The 24,180-nt window shown below is 43.1% G+C and overlaps 1 protein-coding gene across 2 annotated transcripts in view; it reads right to left on the bottom strand.

Moving 5' to 3' along the window:
* The window catches only part of chmp4ba (charged multivesicular body protein 4Ba), a 51,092-nt gene that overhangs the window by 14,769 nt on the left and 12,143 nt on the right, over window positions 1-24,180 (bottom strand). For both annotated transcript variants that reach the window (XM_060836541.1, XM_060836542.1), the window contains exon 2: window positions 4,350-4,527. In XM_060836541.1, coding sequence (XP_060692524.1) covers window positions 4,350-4,527 — 178 coding nt within the window. The remainder of the gene's footprint in view (window positions 1-4,349; window positions 4,528-24,180) is intronic.

Raw genomic sequence — 24,180 nt, 5'->3', positions numbered from 1 at the left:
AGGTGACAAAGTTAGGTATAGCCTCATTTAAAAACATGAAACATAGAATATTATGGATGCTCAAACCACTGGCAAATCAATTTGAATAGGCCAAGTACATCTTATGTGCTTCTATCTAGTGTCTATAGGGACCTTACTCAACTGTGAAAGGAATGGCAATTTTGGATAAATTGCTCCCCGACCTAGCAAAGGCATTAAAGCCAAGTGCTGCCCTCTGCTTTTAGCTTGCAACATAAACTATTTAGTTACACACTGGGTTGTACACCCAGTTAGGTGGTCACAGGTTTAAATCACTCTAATCTCAGTGGAGCTCTGCATAGGCACTAGTGAAGATGCAGTGATGACCATGTGTCAGGTCATTATCCAGGAACAGTATCATTGACTCCACAGGGTGGCCCTGGCAGATCCCAAACTCGGCATCAGTGAGCAGGTGCTGCTTGATGTCCCCTTCCATCACTATACTAATGATTAAAAGACTAATGAGATGGCAACACGGTAGGTTGGATTGGATCTGTACATGACATACCTATGTAATTTTCCACTTCCTGAAGAAGGGCTTATGCCCGAAACATCAATTCTCCTTCTCATTTGATGCTGCCTGACCTGCTGCGCTTTTCCAGCGACACATTTTTAAGCTCTGGGGTAGAGCATTCCACACAGCCACCACTCTCTGGGTGAAGAAGTTTCTCCTCATCTCTGTCCTAAATGGTCTACCCCGTATTTTTAAGCTGTCCCCTCTGGTTCGGGATTCACCCATCAGCAGAAACATGTTTCCTATCTCCAGAGTGTCCAATCCTTTAATAATCTTATATGTCTCAATCAGATCCCCTCTCAGTCTTCTGAACTCAAGGGTATACAAACCCAGTCGCTCCAGTCTTTCAGTGTAAGGTAACCCTGCCATTCCAGGAATTGACCTCGTGAACCTACGCTGCACTCCCTCAATAGCCAGAATGTCTTTCCTTAAATATGGAGACCAGAACGGCACACAATACTCCAGGTGTGGTCTCACCAGGGCCCTGGACAGCTGCAGAAGAACCTCTTTGCTCCTATACTCAATCCCTCTTATTATGAAGGCCAGCATGCTATTAGCCTTTTCACTACCTGCTGTACCTGCATGCTTACCTTCATTGACTGGTGTACAAGAACACCCAGATCTCTCTGTACTGCCCCTTTACCTAAATTAATTCCATTGAGGTAGTAATCTGCCTTCCTGTTCTTGCCACCAAAGTGGATAACCATACATTTATCCCGATTAAACTGCATCTGCCATGCATCTGTCCACTCACCTAACCTGTCCAGGTCACCCTGTAATCTCCTAACATCCTCCTCACATTTTACCCTGCCACCCAGCTTAGTATCATCAGCAAATTTGCTAATGTTACTACTAATACCATCTTCTGTATCATTAATATATATTGTAAAAAGCTGCAGTCCCAGCACTGATCCCTGCAGTACCCCACTGGTCACCGCCTGCCGTTCCGAAATGGAGCCGTTTATCACAACTTTGTTTCCTGTCAGCCAACCAACTTTCAATCCAAGTTAGTACTTTGCCCCCAATACCATGCGCCCTAATTTTGCTCACTAACCTCCAATGTGGGACTTCATCAAAAGCTTTCTGAAAGTCCAGGTACACTACATCTACTGGATCTCCCTCATCTATCTTCAGAATTACATCCTCAAAAAATTCCAGAAGATTAGTCAAGCATGATTTCCCCTTCATCAATCCATGCTGACTCTGACCTATTCTGTTACTACTATCCAGATGTGTCGTAATTTCATCCTTTATAATAGACTCCAGCATCTTTCCCACCACTGAGGTCAGACTAACTGGTCTATAATTTCCTGCTTTCTCTCTCCCACCTTTCTTAAAAACTGGTGCAACCAATCTGCAGGAACTGGTCCCGAATATCAAACTCTGGAAAATAATCACCAACAGATCCATCATTTCTCGAGCCACTTCCTTCAGTACCCTGGGATGTAGACCATCAGGCCCCGGGGGCTTACCAACCTTCAGACCTAGCAGTCTCTCCAACACCAATTCCTGGCAAATATAAATTCCCTTCAGCTCAGGTCCTTCAGCCACTGTAACCTCAGGGAGATTGCTTGTGCCTTCCCCAGTGAACACAGATCTGAAGTGCCAATTCAATTCTTCTGCCATTTCTTTGTTCCCCGTAATATATTCCCCTGTTTCTGTCTTCAAGGGCCCAATTTTCATCTTAACCATTTTTTTGCCTTTCACATACCTAAAAAAACTTTTACTATCCTCCTTTATATTATTGGCCAGTTTACATTCGTACCTCATTTTTTCTCCGCGTATTTCTTTCTTAGTAATCCTCTGTTGTTCTTTAAAAGCTTCCCAGTTCTCCATTTCCCCACTTATCTTTGCTATGTTATACTTTTTCTCTTTAACTTTCTTAACTTCCCTCGAAAGCCACGGCCACCCATGCCTCCTCCTAGAATCTTTTTTCCTTTTTGGAATGAACTGATCCTGCATCTTCTGCATTATACACAGAAATATCTGCCAGTGTTCCTCCACTGTCATCCCTGCTAAGGTATTGCACCATTGAACTTTGGCCAGCTCCTCCCTCATAGCTCCATAGTTCCCCATTATTCAACAGAAATATTGTCACTTCCGATTGTACCCTCTCCCTCTCAAATTGCAGATTGAAGCTTATTCTATTATGGTCACTACTTCCCAATGGCTCCTTCACTTCGAGGTCCCTGACCAATTCTGGTTCTTTGCACAATACCAGATCCAGAATTGCCTTCTCCCTGGTCGGCTCCAGCACCAACTGTTCTAAGAATCCATCTCGGAGGCACTCCACAAAGTCTCTTTCTTGAGGTCCAATACCATCCTGATTCTCCCAGTCTACCTGCATGTTGAAATCCCCCATAACAACTGTAGTAACATCTCTGCGATATTATTCCTCATTTGTCTGGACGAGTGCAGCTCCAACAACACAAGAAGCTTGGCATCATCCAGGATAAAGCAGCCGTCTTAATTAGCACCACATCCATTAGCATTCATTCCCTTCACCACTGATGCAAAGCAGTGAATACCATCTACAAGATGCACTGCAGAAATTCACCAAGGCTCCTCAGACAGTACTTTCTAAATCCATGAGACTACCATCTGTGAGGAGAGGGCAGCAGGTATAATCAGAAAACCACCACTTGCTAGATCCCCTCCAAGTCATTCACCATTCTGACTTGGAAATATATTATAATTCCTTCACTATCACTGGGACAAAACCTTAGATTTTCTTCCCCAACATCATTGAGACTGTAGAGTTTCTGATCATACCGCGCAGATGTTCTTACATATCTTTGGAATAGGTGAGACTTGAATGCAAGCCTCCTGGCTCAGAGACAGACGACTGATGGCCTCGTGGTATTCTCATTAGATTATTAATCTAGAAGCCCAGATAACATACTAGGGACTCAGGACCAAATTCCACCATGGCAGAAGTAGAATTTGAATTCAATAAAAGCCCAAAATTAAGAGTCTAATGACACCCAGGAAGCCCCTGTCAAAAAAACCCCATCTGGTTCACTCAAGTCCCTTACGGCAAGAAATTGCAATTCCAGACAGCAATACGGTCGACTCTTAACTGCCACCTGGGTAATTAGGGATGGACAATAAATACGGGACTAGCCACTGAACTTGTGACCGGTGAATGAATTTAAAAAAGAAAAAAAAAAGGTAAAACAAATGGACTTGAAGGAGGCAACTTCCCATCACCTTCTCAAGAGCAATAATGCCCGCATTCCAAGTGAATTTAAAATTAACATGTGACAACAGCTTACGCCAGACACCCCAAAATCAAACCATCCCATTCCTTTCAACATTGCCTTTAAGATTTTGTTGACCCCGGCCAGAACAATTAGTTTTTTTTCCCCCCCCACCTGCCTTACCTTGACCCTGTTGTAACCATTTTGATGAGTGGGACACCAGTAGAGTGGAAGTGCCAAAGCCCTCTCAACAATTGCTAGCAAGTGGATAGAAGTGACCAAACTCATTCATAAAGCAGGTTAACAAATGTTTCCTGTCTGTTGATTATCCTCCTTGATTACATTCATAATAGGGAAGTCACAGTCACCATACCACTTAGGCCCTGCCTTCCATCTGTAAACAACTGGAGGCAAGAAATGCAGCTGGCAGACTGGACCAGCAAAGCCCTTTCAGGAATATTTGGACAGACAAGTTAGGTTTTCTAAGGATCAAATCTTGTATTTCCCAAACAGAAGGCGAGGGTTGTTGGGATCAGGAATGCATTCTATCTATTTCTCTCAAGTGTTAATTTCTACAGCTATAATACCAGGACACCAAAAAGTATTAATTCACTTACATGTTCTCGTGAGCAGCTTTCATAGCCTTGGCAGCAAAGCCCATGTTTTTGAGAACTTCTGTGTTAGTGTTTGCATTTTCCAATGCTTCCCTCTGGAATTCAATGGTGGACAGGGTGCCATCAATCTGAGCCAGTTGCTTTTCATATCTCTTCTTACGTTTTAGAGCTTGCAATGCAGCTAGATAGTGGAAGAAACAAAGAATAAGCAATTTGGACATCAAACACTTTCAAAGATCCACTCAGCACTACATTCAGCTATTTAAAACTGACCCTCTCTTTGGGAGATCATTCTAACAAATAATGGTCACAACTCCAAACCATAATTTTTACTTTCTGACAATATTCAGGGATAATTATAGACTGTAGTGGTTCTGTTCGCCGAGCTGGAAGTTTTTGTTGCAAACGTTTCGTCCCCTGGCTAGGAGACATCATCAGTGCTGTGGAGCCTCCTGCGAAGCGCTTCTTTGATGTTTCTTCCGGCATTTATAGTTGTCTGTCCTTGCCGCTTCCGGGTGTCAGTTTCAGCTGTCCGCTGTAGTGATTGGTATATTGGGTCCAGGTCGATGTGTCTGTTGATGGAATTTGTGGATGAATGCCATGCCTCTAGGAATTCCCTGGCTGTTCTCTGTCTGGCTTGCCCTATGATAGTAGTGTTTTCCCAGTCGAATTCATGTTGCTTGTTGTCTGAGTGTGTGGCTACTAGGGATAGCTGGTCATGTCGTTTCGTGGCTAGTTGGTGTTCATGTATGCGGATTGTTAGCTGTCTTCCTGTTTGTCCTATATAGTGTTTTGTGCAGTCCTTGCATGGTATTTTATAAACTACATTAGTTTTGCTCATGTTGGGTATTGGCTCCTTTGTTCTAGTAAGTTGTTGTCTGAGCGTGGCTGTTGGTTTGTGTGCCATTATGAGTCCTAGGGGTCGCAGTAGTCTGGCTGTCAGTTCTGAAACGCTCCTGACGTATGGTAGTGTGGCTCGTCCTTTTGGTTGTGGCATGTCCTCGTTCCGTGGTCTATCTCTTAGGCATCTGTTGATAAAGTTGCGCGGGTATCCGTTTTTGGCGAATACCTTGTATAGGCGTTCCTCTTTCTCTTTTCGCAGTTCTGGTGTACTGCAGTGTGTTGTAGCTCTTTTGAATAGTGTCCTGATGCAGCTTCGTTTGTGTGTGTCGGGGTGGTTACTTTCATAGTTTAGGACTTGGTCTGTGTGTGTTGTTTTCCTGTGTACCCTTGTGGTGAATTCTCCGTTCGGTGTTCTCTGTACTATCATGTCTAGGAATGGGAGTTGGCTGTCCTTGGCTTCGCAGGAGGCTCCAATAGCACTGATGATGTCTCCTAGCCAGGGAACGAAACGTTTGCAACAAAAACTTCCAGCTCGGCGAACAGAACCACTACAACAAGCACCCGAGCTACAAATCTTCGCACAAACTTTGAATAATTATAGACTTGAAGATTAAACAAAATTCAAAACTCAATGGGACTGGAGATGGAGGACAGAATAAATGGAATGATCATGCAGCTGAAGGAAAGCGGAGTTTAATATTCAACCACACCAATGCAATTTGCTTGTAAAACATGTTAGCATTTAGAGTCCCACTCCTCAACAACTGGAAAACAAGTGCAAAAAATAAAGACTCCGATCTAATAGTCTCAAAATCCCCCAAAAGATACCTGTTTGAAGCCCCAAACTACTGACTCTGCAGGAATGTTTAAACTTGTGATCTGGACCCTGCTCGATTATCTCCAACTTGAAGTCTAGATTTGAAGACTTGGGGGAGATCTGATTGAGTTACCTGGATAGTTACTCAGGAAATGTTAAGAGATGAAAACAATCCTGAGTCCCTACTGACTCCGACCCCACCAATTATACCCTGCTGTCCAACTGACCATGACACACTGGTACAGAAAGGCATTCATGTGGAGGAGGAAACTGGAGTATAGCCTTGGTAAGGGACAGTATGGTCACGAGGATTCCTGAAGAAGGGCTCATGCCTGAAATGTCGATTCTCCTGATCCTTGGATGCTGCCTGGCCTGCTGCGCTTTTCCAGCAACACATTTTCAGCTCATGGAGGATCAACTCCATTCACTGGATTCAAATATTTATGAGGCCAAAACAGAATTGAACAAGTTGCGATGCTGTTTGTCATGAATCGTAGATATCCATCATTCAATCTTTTCGCCAGTATGGCTGAGAGTCAAAGCTTGGTCTTTATGGAAACTCACAAGCTGTGCTATCCTCAGTGTGCTGTGGCTGCACCTCCTTAAATTACACTGCCCTTTGAAGGGACCGGATACTGCAGCGAAGACAGAAAATCATCCACCTAACACTACTGCAAAGACTTTAGGATTACGGACTCATTTCATTTGTGCAGTTTCTAGAATTACACTTCAGAAATCGGATCACATTGCTGAAGAACAGTATGTCTTTTTTCCCCCCCTCATAATAGGATGATTATGGAAAAGGTGAAAGACACAGTCAGATGAAGGTGAGCAGCAAGACTGGACATCTTCCTGCCCCCACAGAATCTCTCTAGTTCAACCATCTGAAGTGAATGTATCTGGAAAGCAGGAAGGGAGGAAGGCATGAACATTCTGGACATTAAACAGAGGCACAGGAGTTGCTGCACTGCAAGTCTGCAGAGATTTTCCAGGAATCGGTGACATTGCACAACAGGATTCACTGCTGTGCTGGAATGGATTGACCGAGAAGTAATGGTGAGCCGAAATTAAAGTTATCACTAAATCGTTACCACATTTGATTAACTCAGCCTCTCTGCAATATTGGAAGGTACAGCCTTAATATAATCATGCAAGCGACTGAAACCACTGAAGTGTAGCCATGAAGCCCATAACTACAGTGGTTTGCAGTAAACAGCATGGTTTGTGAATACTAAAGTCACAATTGCTATAGCAACACAGCCTGGGAAGCTTCATCCATGACTGAAGATGTGGATTGCTAAATGGAGCCTTTGATGTAAACACCAATAAACTGCCAGGTCCACACTGCTGCTGAAAGTAAGCATTTATACACTCAAACCTCAAGGTGGAAAATTCCATTCAAAATGTACTCTGTGCTGTTCTACATTTCAGCTTCCAGTAAATCAAGACTGAGAGCCAACAGCCATTTATTTCCCTCTCCAATTATGTTATGCTGTTTTCTACAGACTGAGGATTCGGTATAACTTCAATATTTTAAATTCATTCATTCAGTGGCTGTGGGCAGCAGGGGCAAGGCCATCATTTATAACCCATCCCCACACAGTAACACGGTAACTGTACTCAGTTGTATGGCTGGTAGTGCCAGACTTGCCAGGCCAGTGTAAATGAACCAACTGAGTTTTCATGTAATCAAGGTTGTGAGGTCACCATTGCTGATGCTTAGAAATAAAAAAAAATCAGAATTATTTAACTGGCTGAATGTAAGTGCCCCAGAATCCGTAGTGGGAATTAAATTTACGTTACTGGATCATGACCTGACCTCTTGATTACTTGCACAGTGACAGAATCATTATGCCACCATGTGCCCATGTTGCTTTCTGCTCCTGAAAATTATTCACAGGGTGAATTTATAACCGTTTATATGTTTGTGATTCTTCTCATGAAAAATTGGATGATATGGATTTGCATGTGGCCACTCAGCCCATCTCTATAAAGACCTATTCAATTATTCTGACTCCCCTCCAGCCCTAAGCAGTTTTCTCCTTTTCAGGCCAGGATGTAGATAATTTAATGTTATCAATTGTTCAATTGCTCATGGGTAATAATGTTGTAATCCTTTTTTGCTGCACTTCCATCTTATGAAGGTAGAACAGGAGCTCTCCAGAGTAATGTATTTATTTGTACATTTCATTTCCTTCGCCCACAGAAAACCTCATTAGGCAAACATAGACAGTGTCATACGAGGCAGTGTTTAAATCAGACCAATGATACTCCCATACACCGCGTCAGTGAATGACTCAGGTTTCAAAATCCCCTATAAGGAAGTGATTAGAAATAGTGCTGCAACACATTAACAGCACATACTAGCTTTACAGGTTTCTTCATTAGTCCAATATTCACTTGGACCAGAGACATCGCAACACAAAATCAGCAACTTTATTGGCCGCCGCCTTTTCGTTTTCCAACCTCTCACCCATTTCCACTCTCTGATCTCCCCACAGAGTGCATCATTGGCCATGGTCTCAAGTCAAACTGACTCTCCCATTGAAATACCTTCCTTGTGGATGAATAGCATGCTATCTCTGGGATCCAGCTAGCACCTGGACTCCCCTGGCACCTCTGTACCCATTCTAGAAGATATACAGGAGAATCGCGATTGTCCGAACATGATAGGTGGGCAATATTTTGTTCGGATAATCAATTATTTGGTTAAATCTATTAAATGCCTTTCCTCTGGGACTCGGAGTTTTTAAAAGTCTGCTTCTCGTTCAGGAGACTGCAGCAGCACACCGTGCACAAGGCCCCACCCCCAATACCTAGGCCCCACCCCCAATCCCATCCAACACGCTCCCAACTCAAACCCCGTCCAACACCACTCACCCAACATGCCTTCCCCGTCCCCAACCCCGTGCAACACCACACCCCCCCGCCAACATCCCCTGTCCCCAACCCCGTACACCCCCACCACCTCTCCGGGGCAGTTGGGCTGGACACCAACAATACTGCTGCTGCCGCCTTTGTGGGGTAAGGATCCAAATAGCGCATGCACACAGCCCCACACACATTTTACCAGGTTCCACGTTTGCTCTGTACAGGACAATGCTGGAGAGATTATGTGGGGAACAGGGATTTAGGATACACCCCTCTTTAGAACTCCAGGGAAAATGTGGGAGAGTGGGGGAGACGGTGCCTGTTTAATCACTGGAACCAAAAGACGCAATCACTGTTGGAAATACACTGTTTCCATCGGGACTGCGAGATCTCCTTCGGATAATGCGATTTTCCGATAACTGGTATTCGGATAATTGAGGTTCCTCTGTATCAATTCTCTCACCCAGGTAGTAGTCAGCATGTTGACTTCACACTGCTCTGTGTCTCTTCACTGAATGACTGCACAACTCTCTCAAGGATCCTGACCAACCCAGAGCCAAGTTCAGAAGTCCACTATGGACTACCAAGATTGCCGACTTTTACTTGCTGAATACCTCTTGCACCTAAACATACATCACCCTCAGTGCGCCAACATTCCAATCCATGCCATTCAATCTGCAGGTTTATCGTTCTTAATGCCTTTCCGATTGGCCTCTCAAGGGAAAACAATTTATCCAGAATTTCACTGCTCCCATACACAAAGCAGCAAGATATTCACACATCGCTCACGCTGGGTCCAGGATGCTAAGCTCTGATCCCCAATTTTACAAATCCTTTTACGACCTGCCTCCATCCTATCACTCCATCCTCCAGCTTGTGCCTCTTTAAACCTCCCCTTTTCCAACTCTAGACTAATGCCAGTTCTGCACCAGCCATTCTAACATTTTTAACCACCTCTGGCACAGGCTTTGACCAGGTGTCTGTCCTTCCAAATTCACTACAGCATATTTAAAGCTAAATCATGATCTACAAAAAATCTAAAACCATAGGGGCCTAACTTAGTGGTCTATAAAAACCATATGAGATGCATTTTTCTGCAGGATAACTGCTCTCTAACACTTTAGAGACAGCTGTTTTGTTTTAAACCCAGCCTCCCATTACAATTTCTATTCTTTCCCATTGCAACTGAGCTCAGAATCCCCAAATGTATCACAACCCACTAGATCAGGTTTTATTGCATGGCGATAGTAGACTATAGATCAGATTATTTGCACCAATAGATTTAGTACTTGCATTTTAATTTTGCGATTTGCTTAAAGATAATATTAAAATATTCTCTTGGGAATTGCAGTCTTAAAGCTGCATGCATAGCTGTAATAGATTTTATGTTTCAATGTATAAGGAAGTGCCTGCACACTGTACACACACACCCATCCCCACCTGAGGGTAATTTGGATTTGGATGGCGTTAAATCAATACTAGCGAACCAGGAGCCTACTTTATATCTCTCCTGATCTTTACATTTCCACTGACATCAAATGTAAATAAGTCAAGAGGGTTGCAAACCTGGTTGCTTCAACCTGGTCCATTTTATTCTGTCAAAGTCAAATTTACCTCCCTTGGGCTTTTCAGAGGTTTTACCCAAAGATATTAGAAGGTGAAGAGATGATTGCTAAAATAACCCTCAGGTTGCTGAAGTCTCATTTTGCATATTAGGGGTAAAACCATCACAGCCAGAAGTGAGCAATAACTAGTGCCATACAGTTTTCAATTATAAGCCATATAGAGGATACTTGTAACTGTGACTAGGATAGAAGATTTGCCATAGTTCAATACCAAATTGATTTAATCAGCTCTCATTCAGCATTTGGAAATCTGTACATAAAAAAGATGCAAGTCAATACCTTTCCACATCCCAAGGTACTTGACTGGAGCAGCAAGTAAACAAGATATGGTGACATTAGGTCAGGTGACACAATGTTTAGTCAGAGTGGTAGGTTTGAGATGAGGAAAGGTAGAGGGGTGGAGAGGCTTAAGGAGGGTGTTCCAGCACTCAGAGCCAGGCATCTGAAGACATTGAAACAAAAATCTGTGCTGCTCATGCCCCTGGAATCTATAGAGCGTCCTCAATGAAAGCAGGTGCCACCAAACTGCTTTCAACACAATGTGAACTTTAGAAGGGACCTCTTTAATGCAATCTAGGAAATGCAACAGTCAATCTGCACACAAAGCTCCCACAGACAGCAATGTGATAGCAATGTGGAGAGTATACAAGTTACCAGATACAACTCCCTGCTTAATAAATACCTGTGTAGATGATATAGTTTTTAAAGCCGTGGGGCTCACCCCAGCTCATTTAAGGACATTGAATATAGTTCCATAGTGAGCACTCTCAGCACCTCTTTTCAACATGCAAGTTTGAGCAGCAATCGCACATTACAGATAGAACATAACAATATAGCGCAGATCAGGCCCTTCAGCCCTCGTTGTGCCAATCTCTGAACTAATCTAAGCTCAACACTAATCTAACACTATTCTATCAGCACCCATATCCAAGGACTGTTTAAATGCCCCTAATGTGGCTGAGTTAGCTACATTGGCAGGCAGGGCATTCCACACCTTTACCACTCTCTCAGTAGAGAACCTGCCTTTGACATCTGTCTTAAATCTATCACCCCTCAATTTGTCCCCTCGTACAAGCTGACGTTGTCGTCCTAGGAAAAAGACTCTCACTTTCCACCCTATCTAATCCTCTGATCATTTTGTATGTCTCTATTAAATCCCCTCCTAGTCTACTTCTCTCCAATGAGAGTAGACCCAAGTCCCTCAGCTTTTCCTTATAAGACCTTCCCTCCAGATCAGGCAGCATCCTGGTAAATCTCCTCTGCATCTTTTCCAATGCTTCCAGATCCTCCCTGTAATGGGGAGACCAGAATCGATCCCTGTGAGACACCACTGATCACAAGTCTCCATTTTGAGAAGCTCCCCTCCATGACTACTACTACTCTATCTCCTGTTGCCCAGCCAGTTCTCTCTCCATCTAGCTAGTACACCCTGGACCTTAGAGGGCGGCACGGTGGCACAGTGGTTAGCACTGTTGCCTCACAGTGCCAGAGACCCGGGTTCAATTCCCGACTCAGGCGACTGACTGTGTGGAGTTTGCACATTCTCCCCGTGTCTGCGTGGGTTTCCTCCTTGTGCTCTGGTTTCCTCCCACAGTCCAAAGATGAATTGGCTATGCTAAATTGCCCGTAGTGTTAGGTAAAGGGGTAAATGTAGGGGAATGGGTGGGTTGCGCTTCGGCGGGTCGGTGTGGACTTGTTGGGCTGAAGGGCCTGTTTCCACGCTGTAAGTAATCTAATCTTATTCAACTTCACTTTCTTCATCAGCCTACCATAGGGAATCTTATCAAACACCTTACTGAAATCCATGTATATGACATCTACAGATCTTCCCTCGTCAATCAATTTTGTCACTACCTCAAAGAATTCTATTAAGTTGGTAAGACATGACCTTCCCTGCACAAAACCATGCTGCCTATCACTGATAAGCCCATTTTCTTCTAAATGTAAATAGATTCTATCCCGCAGTATTTTCTCCGGCAGCTTCCCTATCACTGACGTCAGGTTCGCTGGTCTATAGTTACCAGGATTATTCCTGCTACCCTTCTTAAACAAGCAATTCTCCAGCCCTCTGGGACCTCACCCATAGTCAAGGATGCTGCAAAGGTATCTGTTAAGGCCTCAGCTATTTCCTCTCTCGCTTCCCTCCATAATCTGGGATAGATCCCATCTGGATCTAGGGACTTGTCCACCTTAATGCCTTTTAGAATACCCAACACTTCATCCCTCTTTATGCTCAAATTGGGATCAGAGGAGATATCACAATCTGTCAAAGGGAGCATCTCGCTCAATGTCCCAAATTCTGAATCATGTTTTGTTAAGAAAACAAAAAGAGAAATATTGTCTGTCTCCCTTCCAGGCAGATTCCCTGGTAAAAGCCTTTGGATTTTCTACAATGGTCATAAACAAAAAACTGAAAGATCTGAAAAATTCTAGAAAGAGAGAATACTTAATTACTTTACCTTTTCATTTGCACCTTACTTGGCCAAGTTTAACACCTCATACTTGGTAAAATTGTATTTGTTTTCTGCATACTTGGGAAATATATCTGCATAAGTTATTGGGAAGTTGAATATATTTTTACACTTTTATCTTGATGGACTTTAGCAATGACACTAATCCCTTACTTGTAGAGCTCCAACTTGCCTGTCTGGCTTAAACCTTACAAACTGCACACTATCAGGTACACACTGAATTAGTAATCTTGGAGCCACATGAAGTTTAAAATCTCTGCTGCAACCAAATAGTGAATGGGAAGACTGTAAAACCATTCCATCCTTCACACAGCACACATTTCCATGTTCAGCCCCACCCTCTCCATGCAAACAAATATTCCCTTTGACTTAACCTATACCTAGATAAAGGTTCATAGCAAAATAATAATAACCCATTACACATACATGACACAGGCTGGTAAAGATATGAAGGACCATGTGCAATTATGAAAGATGGGACTACTCTGACAAAAAGTAAATGAGGAAGATGAAGGGAGAGGTATATCATTGGATATTATAAGTTATACGCAGTAGTTAATTGAAAGAAATGCTGAGAGACTGCTTAGTAATGAGGTCTAGGCTTTATCAGGCTGAGATTAGTGTCTGATCTCCTGATTTCATACTAAGTACGGCAGATAGTCACTCTCACAGACTTGCCTTACAGCCATCAGGTTGCTGCTAGACCAGAGTGTGAGACAGCTCTCCTGGTTTCGGCATGATAAGGAAGAGGACGCTGCGAGATTGGAAGGGCTGTGGGCCGTTGGCATTTCTGGTGCTTTAGTTATGCTGAGTGGTCGGTCCAGTTTCATTCCTTTCCTCAGATTGTAGGCAATGCAAACAATTGGGAAAACGTCTGGAACATCATCATTTTATTGCATGGGGAATCTAGTACAAAAGTAGGGCGGTTACACCTCAGAGAGTCCCCACGTTGACAACTGTGTATGGAGTCGGTCTCCTATTTTCAAGCTTGCAAATTTATTGGAAGCAACGCAAAGCAAATTTAAAAGACTAAAACCTGGAATGAGCAGAAAGATCCGAAACGTACTGCTTTTGCGGGTGGTTTTCACAATTTGATAGTTATCTGAAGAGATAAAAAGAAATGCCAGGCTCTGAGGAAAAGGTGTTCCTGCAGAAAGCTGACAACAGGTCAAACAGCCTCCTTCTGAGCTGTTACAATTATAATGACACAAGGTGACCATTAGGACAACTAATCTACACGGAAGAACAAAATTTGAGTTTACAGAGAATATATGTTGAATTTTTGCAGGATTTACAGGGACTAATTTGCATCAAAAACAAGGGAATGTGTTAAATTATGGCCATGTCAAATAATAGTGAAATCAGAAAGCACTTCAAAGGTCAGGAGAAGCTTATAATTCTGGCACTTTCAAGGCACAGATCAATTGGTAGATCTTTACAAAGTAAAGATATCAAGGGATCTGAAGCAAAGGTGAGTAAATATTTTTGACGTACAACCAACTAAGTGAATGTTGAAACAGCCTCAAGGGGTCATGGTACACAACAGCTCAAACAATAAAACACTCTCCTCGGCAGGTCCAGAAGAACCAAATTAGAACCTCTCTCATAATGCAGAAATTTTCCAGCTAACAAGATTTCTTGCAAAAGTTTTACGATCAATTATAGTACATCATGTTGCCTGACCTTAGCAGCTATTCTCAACAGGATGCATGGACGGAGGTCAGACTCACTTAGGCACGTGCCAAACAAGAACAGCCTTTGAAGCTGTATCAGAGCAATAGCAAGCATGGGGGATGATTCAGGGAGCATAAAATTAGGAAGATTCAGTAACATTCAAGAACTGCTCACTCCTAAATCCAGGTGTGTTGAAGGGCACTACATATGCCTATTTATATATTTTAAAAAGTACCAAATACAATCCAGATGCAAACGCAATTAATGATTCTGTTCAATACTATGTTAAGCTCAGAACCTGCCTGTCCCTTATGGGTGACAGTGCTGTTAAACAACAGGTTATTAAATTATTTTTTTTTGAAACCAAAGAACAATGGTGCGTCAGCGTGCCAATGCAAAAGAAAGCCATTAAGATGCACAATTTGACTGCAATTGTTTAAGGAGTAGATACTTTTGAAATTTAGTTAAAGTACTGAATAGAATAACAAAAACATGAAGATATTACCTCAGAAAACTGGGTTCATTAGAAATAAACACAGGTTAAAACGCTATGTCCACAGCCAGCTGATTTTACAAATCAAGCAGGTCGCACTCTGCTATAATATTAGCGAGTTTTGAGATGATTTGTAGCTCAGGTTGAGGTTCTAGATGTAGGTTTGGTTGCTGAGTTGGAAGGTTCACTGTCAGATGTTCCGTCACCATATTAGGTAACATCAGTAAGCCTCTGGTGAAGTACTGGTGTTAGTGACCCACTTTCTGTTTGTGTGTTTTGATTTCCTTGGGTTGGTGATATCATTTCCTGTTCTTTTTCTCATAAGCCCTGTGCCCGAAATGTCAGTTCTCCTGCTCCTCAGATGCTGCGTGACCTGTTGTGCTTTTCCAGAATCACACTGTCAGCTCTGATCTCCGGCATCTGCAGTCCTCACTTTCTCCTGCATTTTAAAAGTGGCCTGACCAATATTTTGTATAGCTGCAACATGATGCCCTTTTACCAAGACTCGACGCTCTGACCAATGAAGGCAAACATGCCAAAAGCTCACTTCACCACCTTATCTACCTGCAACATCACTTTCAAGAACTATGAACCTGCATCCTCAGGTCCCTCTGTTCAACAATAGTCCCTCCTGGACCCTACCATGAACTGTGAAAGTCCTACCTTAGTTTGCCTTACCAAAATGCAATACCCCGTAGTTATCTAAATTAAACTCCATCAGGAGCTTCTTGGTCCATTGGCCCAACTGATCAAGATCTCATTGTACTCTTAGATAACAATCTTCACCACCCACTGCACCACCAGCTTTGGGGTCATCTGCAAATTTTCTAACTATACCTCCTATATTTACATCCAAATCATTTACATAAATGAACAATGGAACCAAAACCAATCCTTGCAGCATGTCAGTGGTCACAGGCCTCCAGTTCAAATAGCACTTTACCAACACCCTCAGTATTCTACCATCAAGTCAATTTTGTATCCAAATGGCTCTCTTTCCCTGGATTCCCTGTATTTTAACTTTACTAACCAGTCTATCTTGCAAGCAGAAGTGAGGACTGTGTATCCTGGAAAATGAGTCGAGAGTGTGGTGCTGGAAAAACACGGTGGGTCAGGCAGCATCCGAGGAGCAGGAAAATCGATGTTTCGGGCAAAAGCCCTTCATCAGGAATCCTGATTTTCCCGCTCCTCAGATGCTGCCTGACCTGCTATGCTTTTCCAGCACCACACTCTCAAGCCTATCTTGCAGGACCTTGTCAAAGGCCTTGCTGAAGTCTATGCAGACAACATTTACCACTCTGCCGTCATCTATCTTGTCAAAAACCCAATCAAATTTGTGACACATGATTTCCCATGCACAAAGCCATGCTGACTATCCCTAATCAGTCCTTGCTTTCCAAATCCCCTCCAATAACTTAGCCATTAGTGATATCAGACTCACTGGTCTCTAGTTCCCTGGCTTTTCCCTGCAGCCTCTCTTCAATAAAGGCACCATACTAGCCACTCTCCAGACTTCCCCTACCTCACCCATGGCCATTAATGATAGATGTATCTCTGCAAGGAGCCCAGCAGTCACTTCCCGCAAGCTTTATCAGGAGATATCAAACTGAGGTTCCAGCCATCAATACAAAGGGAACTATGCAACATGCTCTGGCCTTCCATCAATCAGAAACAGGTTAACTGAACACGTCTGCTGTATCATACTGTGTCCAATGAGACTTGCTATTCAAGTCATTAACTACACAAAATATTTGGAAACATTCCTTTATTAGGTTAGTCCACCTTCAGTCAGCAAATCCCATTCTTCACAGAGCTCAAAAGGAGCCAGGTGCATGTTCCAAAACATGCAAACCCAGTCCAGTGCATAAATAGATCATGTACGCTGCAGGCTACAAAAATAGCTGCACTACAGACTCAAAAATAACTATCAGAGCAGCTGACACTGTGCTGTCACTTAAACTTGCATTGCTTTGGCTCACCATGAAATAACCGACAAATGATCCACTTTTGGAAGGAACTCCTTCCTGAAATCTATAAAAATGATTCTTGTAAACTCAACTTTTATGTTATCTAGTGGAATTCATTTAAACATTGGAGCCCAGCCTAAGTTTAGACAACTGCACCAAGGGAATAGTTACCATTTTGAGTCATGATGCGAGATTCCCCTTGCAACAGAAAGCTACGTGCAGTTCATGACAGTGATTTTTCCCACATTTAAAACTAACATGTTACTTACATGCTCCTGAAGTATCATTAAGAAAAGGGTTTCCTGAAGTGTCGATACAAAGACAAACTGAACATTTGTCAATATCACGAGCTACTAGGCTTTGTCTATACCAGGTTATAGTTCAACAGGTTGAGTTAGAAGCACTAGTTTTCGAAACACTGCCCTTTCATCAGGTGCTTTCAGAACAGCGCTCCGAAAGCTAGTGTTTCCAAATAAACCTGTTGGACTATAACCTGGCGTTGTGTGATTTTTAAGTTTGTACACCCCAGTCCAACACCGGCATCTCCAAATCTTGTCTAAACTTGAATAACGTTTTATTGATTCATCATTCAAACCTTCCCTACATTAACTTTATCCCAGTATGCAAATCCTATGGTAGCGAAATAACTGGATTTGAGGTTTCCTTCTTTCTGTTCACATGAGAATTAGGGTTACCACTTCAAACTTAGGTCCTTCATTTCCATTCCCACATTGTTTGTTTTTGTTCCTCTATATCTCCCCCTTAGGCCACTCTCTTTTATCCTTTATCTTCTTAGGGTAATCTCCTCCCAGATGCCCACCCCAACTCTTCAGTACTGCAACCTTCCTGCTTTCTCTATCCCAGGCTTGCCTCCATCTCCGATCTGTCCACACTTCCCTTCTGGGTCACTCCTGAAATTCTGTGAAGGGCCCATTGTCTCAATGCCCACTGCCAGCAACAACCCAAATGCACCATAATCACTCACAACAATCTGGCATGTACCCCAGCGTACCCCTGTAATGTCAAAAACTTTAGTTGGAATCTCTCTGGCCACAGATGTAATATTAAAGAGTTAAACTGCACTACGTGAGTAGGGACAACATTCATGTAGGAATGTGAATCAGCCACACCCCAATTAGACAGTCATTTGCTATTACTCCCCTATAATCAAATTAAACTATCATTCAATCTCTTCCATTCAGAAATGCTTTCTGGCCATCCCCCCTGCATAGTCTTGGGGAAATCATCTGCATAATGATTCCCCAGAGATTAAAGCATTAGCGTGATCTCCTAGGATGATCTCATCCTGCCATTGTACCTGGGGTAACATGTGACTGTGAGTTGACTTGAGTGGCATGTGGCTCTGGGGGAGTGGCCACAGTATCTATAAATATTGCAGCTGACTTGTATAAAGGAGATGTGCTTTCTTTGTTCAGAGTCTCACTCTGAGCGGATTTTGCACGCCTGTGAATGGAAGAGATTGAATGATAGTTTAATTTGGTAATAGTAGGGGAGCAGTAGCAAATGACTGTCGAATTGGGGTGTGGGTGATTCGCATTTCTGTATGAATGTCGCCCCCATCCACTTCCAGAACATTCAGTGGAGTTTAACTCTTTAATAGTACATCAATGTCCAGACAGATATTCTAATTTAATCTTTTAACATTACATGCCCAGGAACCAGTCTTGTTTACCCCCTTCCTTCCTGACTCTCCATTCCTCGTGCTAATCCAGAGGGCTCTGCCTGTGGTCCAGCTATTACCAACACTCTCCCCACTTTCCTTCAGAGTGCAAAATGTAAGTGTAATCAAGGTCATCACCATCCACAAGTTGGATGTCTACATCAACATAGAGGCTGCAGGAACCTGGCTGAGGGTTGATGAGACTGGGGAGGCCATGGTGTTGTTGTCACTGGATCAGTAATCCAGAGACGAGTGCCCTGGGGACCGGAGTTCATATCCCATCACAATAAATAGTGACCTACAGTAAAATCCTGAATTGAAACGTCTAATGATGACCATTTGTGACTGTCGTAAAAACAAATCAGCTGGTTCACTGCTGTCCTTACCTGATCTGACCTACACGTCACTCCAAACCCACAGCAATGTGGTTTACTCTTAACTGTGCTGCAATATCTGAATGTCACTAACAAATCACTTAAGCTAAGGGCAATAAATGCTGGCCCAGCTAATAACACCCACATCCCTAGAACGCAAAAATAAGCGCATTTTACCTCTGTTCCTTTGACATTCAGTGGCATTATTGTCACAGATAGCCCCAGTAACAACCACCCAGAGGTTACCATCGACTGGAAACTGAACTGTACAAGTATAAATGCTGTGGCTACAAAAACAGGTCAGAAGGTAGGAATCTTGCAATAAGTATCTCACCTCCTGACTCCCCAAAGCCAGCCCACCTTCCACAAGGCACATGGATGAGTTGCCTAGATGCCTGGATGAGTGGATGCCAGGACAAATCCAAGCATCTTGGACATTATCCAGGACAAAGCAGCCCCCTGTATTGGAACCACATTCCTAAATATCCACTTCCTCCACCACCAACACATAGTGGCAGTAGTGTCCACTATCTACAAGAGGCACTCCAGCAAAGACCATGAGATAGCACCTTCCAAACTCAGGACCACTATCTAGGAGGAGGACAGCAGATACCCTGTATATGGGAAGCAAGTTTCCCTAGAAGTCATTCACCATCCCGATGTAGAAATATATCACTGTCCTTCATTGTCACTGGGTCAAATTCCTTGATTGCATTAATGGACTGCTGTGGTTCAAGGAGGCAGCTCATCACCACCTTCCCAAGAATAATTAGAGTAAGGCAATAAATCATGGTGACATCCACATCCTAAGATTAAAACAAAACTTGTCCACTAAATGGAACCTCCCTGTCTGCTGTACCTTCCACCACTCGCCCTGCCCACTGTCATAGTGTTCAGTAGCCTTGACCCGAATGGCTTGTATATACCAGCTGGAGAACTCCTGAACGACAAGGCCAGTATAAATAGATTTTAGGCACTGATGCTTACTCTGCGTACTTCAATGACCCAGTGGCTTGTGCCTTGGTATTTAGGGACAAATGCAAATGCACAGCGCAGAAACCATTTTGGAATTCAAAGGGCGGTCATAGCATTTAATAAAATAGCCAGGTACAATTACACGGTGACTCTAGGATGGTAATTGGAGGCATCCACTGAGCTGCTGAAAAAGGCTCCATTATAAACATCCTTCTTTTTAATAGATGTCACCGGCCATGCACTTACATATAGTTCACATGCGGAATAATCTCATTCCTAGTCAGCAGCTGCCCACAGTGCCAAGATCAAAATCAAGGCATGACCATCAATGGGAATCAGGGCGTGGAACTGCTCACAGCATACTATGGCAAAAAAATGTTTCCCAACAAGCCACTGCTTGGGAAGGAGGCCAAAAAGAGACTAACTAAAGAGATATTTACCAAAAGCTAGAGAGCCCATAGCAAATAGTGTTGGCGTTCTTTAATGAACACAATAATCTACCTAAACATCAATAATGTTGGCATTTGCTGTAAATATGGGATCGGATTTTAACCACTGATATGGCAACCTTCAAAAGGCAGGCCTACAAATATCAGGGCTCTTTTCGCACTGTACAGACCTGCTGTAATAGCTCCAGAATGTCTATCCAAAGCTGCATTCTTGGAACAAAATGTTTCCTGCATAAATAATGTAGCTCAGTTGTACAATACACCAATCAGCACATCTTAAAAATCCATTGATCAAATTTAGGCCAAATTAGCTTAAAATTACTGAATTACAAAGTAGAACAATAAAACCTTCTGTTCAGAACTCTTCAGGCAATTGAACAATCTCGTAGTGATTCATTTCCAGATATAAAAGCAAATACTACGATGTTGGAGAGCCCAACTAAAAACATCTAACAGCATTTGTGAAGAGAACACCAGAGTGAACACTCAATACGATAAGACTCTTCTTCAGAACTTCCTGGGTCCATTGTATGGTTTGCAGGATACTGGCCATTTACTTTAATTTCAACACGAGCACTGTGACTTCATGGCCTGTCATAAAAGCTCAAACTCTCCAAATTGCTCCATTTCTACTGCTTTTTAAATAGTTAATGTTTTGAGTCCTATATGATTTTGAAACGTGCACTCTGTTTTTCTCTCTGTAGAAACTAACAGACTGCACTGTTTTTAATTTCAGATTTTCAGCAGGAGTTTTGCTTTTAAGCCCTAACTCCATGTTCCGATATTCATTGAAAAATTCAGCAGGCCTGGCAGTATCTGTGGAGAGAAAGCAGGGTTAATGTTTCAACTCCACTGACCTTTCTTCAGAGCTGATTGCAGCTGGGAAAAGATTGGCGTATATGCTGAAGGTGGGGGCAAGGTAAACAATAGCTGTTGATGGAGCCCAGACAGAGAATAAACCACTTGGGCAGACAAAGGAATGGGTAAAAATCAGCCTGGGAGAATCAATAGCTGCTAATGGAGGCTGTCAATGGGTTGGTTGCAGTAGCAGCCAATGTGACAAGGCCTGGTGTGTCAGGGTTGGGATAAGGACATGGGAAAAGGTGGCCTCATTCCTGATGAAGGGCTTTTACCTGAAATGTCGATTTTCCTGCTCCTCGGATGCTGCCTGACCTGTCGTGCTTTTCCAGCATCACTCTACTCTCCAGCACCCACTTCTGCCATGGGAAATGCCTCTCAAGTCCCTAAATTATTGTACATTATATTAAACCATGAAGGCTGCAGGATCCACAAACAGAAAAAGGGAAATTCTTTCAGCTTGTGCTGAGCTTTACTAGAACACGGCAGCAAGCCCAAGACAGACCTTGGCCAAGGAACAAGGTGGTGTAAACGGAGAGGCATCAGAAACTTTGGGGTCTTTTTTTAACACACAACATAAGCATTCTACAAAGCGGTCACCTAGTCTTTGCTTCATCTCTTCAGTGTAAAGGAGGTCACAATGTGAGCAGCGAGATTGAGTGAACAGCAGGTAGTGCTGTGCCTATCATTTACTCCTCGCCCTCCCCATCACCCCATGTTCAAAAATGATAGCAATCTTCAATTAGCTACAATCAGTTCTGAAGGGTCACTGGACCTGAAACATTAATTCTGCTTTCTCTTCACAGATGTTGCTCGATCTGCTGAGTTTTTCCAGCATCCGCAGTTCTGTTTCGTCAGCCAATAGGGAACTTCAAACCAGCATCTACAGGAAAACACCACATACGGACCAAATATTGAACTACAGAAGTAATCATCCTAACACCCACAAATTAATCTGCATTAGAACAGGATGCTACCTGACCTGCTGTGCTTTTCCAGCACCACTCTAATCTAGAAATCTGCTTTCCAGCATCTGCAGTCCTTGTTTTTGCCCACCACACACTGCAGCAGAGGAATGACACACAGCAAAGGAAAATCACCTACACAGTGTATTCAAAAAGAATGGGTACCCATTAACACAGTCCACCGATTTATCAGCAACAAACCCAAAAAAACAGACAAAACACGTACAGAAACCCTAGCCACTCTTCCCCTACATCAACGACATCAAGGAAATGACTGCCAGACTACTCAGACCCCTTGGCATCATGGTAGCCCACAAACGTACCAACACGCTAGAACAGCGGTTTGAAATGAACTTGAAAGACCCTCTACAGACAAGCAAAACTAATGTAATTTACAAAATACTGTGCAAGAACTGTACCTTGACCTCCTTCCACCTATCCCACCTCCATCGCCCCTCCCCCTAGTCCCTCCTCCCTACCTTTTATCTTAGCCTGCTTGGCTCTCTCTCTTATTCCTGATGAAGGGCTTATGCTCAAAACGTCGAATTCTCTATTCCTGAGATGCTGCCTGGCCTGCTGTGCTTTGACCAGCAACACATTTGCAGAACTGTAACAAACACTACATTGGACAAACAGGCAGAAAACTAGCCACCAGGATACATGAACACCAATTAGCCACAAAAAGACATGACCCTCTCTCACTAGTACCCTTGCATACGGATGAGGAAGGACACCACTTCGACTCGGACAATACATCCATCCTAGGACAAGCCAAACAAAGACATGTATGAGAAGCATAGCATTCCAACTGGAACTCTATCAACAAACACAGAGTTAGACCCCATCTACCACTCACTGAGAAAAGGAACAGGAAGTCATGTCACCACAGGAAATAACATCACCAACCCAAAGATATAAATAGAAAGCAGGAATTTACAGCAGTGCTTTGCCTGAGGCCCACTGAAGCTGCTACCTAGTACAGTGAAGAAATGCCTGGAAATCAACCTTCCAGCTCAGCAAACAAACCTACATTCAAAACATAAATCAATAGAAATACAAACTGATGTCTCATCCCAACCAATACTGTTCTAAAACTGTCAGAGGAAGAAGGGTATCTTGTAGGTGCTCCTCTTTCCCAAGCCAAACTAACTTCCACAGCAGGATTCAAGCCGTCATCCTCTGGGTTACACGTCTAGTACGATAACAACTACACAGTTGCTGGACACAGATGAATGCACCATCAAATAAGGCACTGGAATCACAACCTTTAAGAGATGTGGTGTTGGTGGTGAGACCAGCAGTTGTTGCCCATCACCAAACGTGCTCTAGACTGCAGTGTGAGCTCCCACATTATGAATCACAGAAGGAGTATTTTATGATTGCGTGCAATTCAGAGATCCATGATTTCACGTCATTTTAGTTTCTAGATTACTAAACTGAGCGGTGGAAGGAAGGAATCTGGCCCAAGGACAAAGTTCTGTACAATAAGTGTGCTATACTTCATACCTCCTCAGATTCCCATCACAAACTTCAAAAGCGGACATTCAAGATGAATCAACAGCAGTATTGTACAATTAAGGGCAGGCACCACTCCTTAATACAAATCAGTATTAAGGAAATGGATTGTTTTCTTAAAATGACAATACTGAGACAGGTGATTTTGTTCTATATTTCAGTAAACCTGCCAGCTTTTGAAACTGCCCTGACCCCATGCAAGTCCATGTGACTTGGAGCTCACTATCCTGAGACGCGGACCAAAGATCCCTGTTAA

The sequence above is a fragment of the Hemiscyllium ocellatum genome, chromosome 15, assembly GCF_020745735.1.
Source record: "Hemiscyllium ocellatum isolate sHemOce1 chromosome 15, sHemOce1.pat.X.cur, whole genome shotgun sequence".
Lineage (NCBI taxonomy): Eukaryota > Metazoa > Chordata > Chondrichthyes > Orectolobiformes > Hemiscylliidae > Hemiscyllium > Hemiscyllium ocellatum.
The sequence above is the reverse complement of the archived record's forward strand: the minus strand, read 5'-3'. Positions and strand labels throughout refer to the sequence as shown.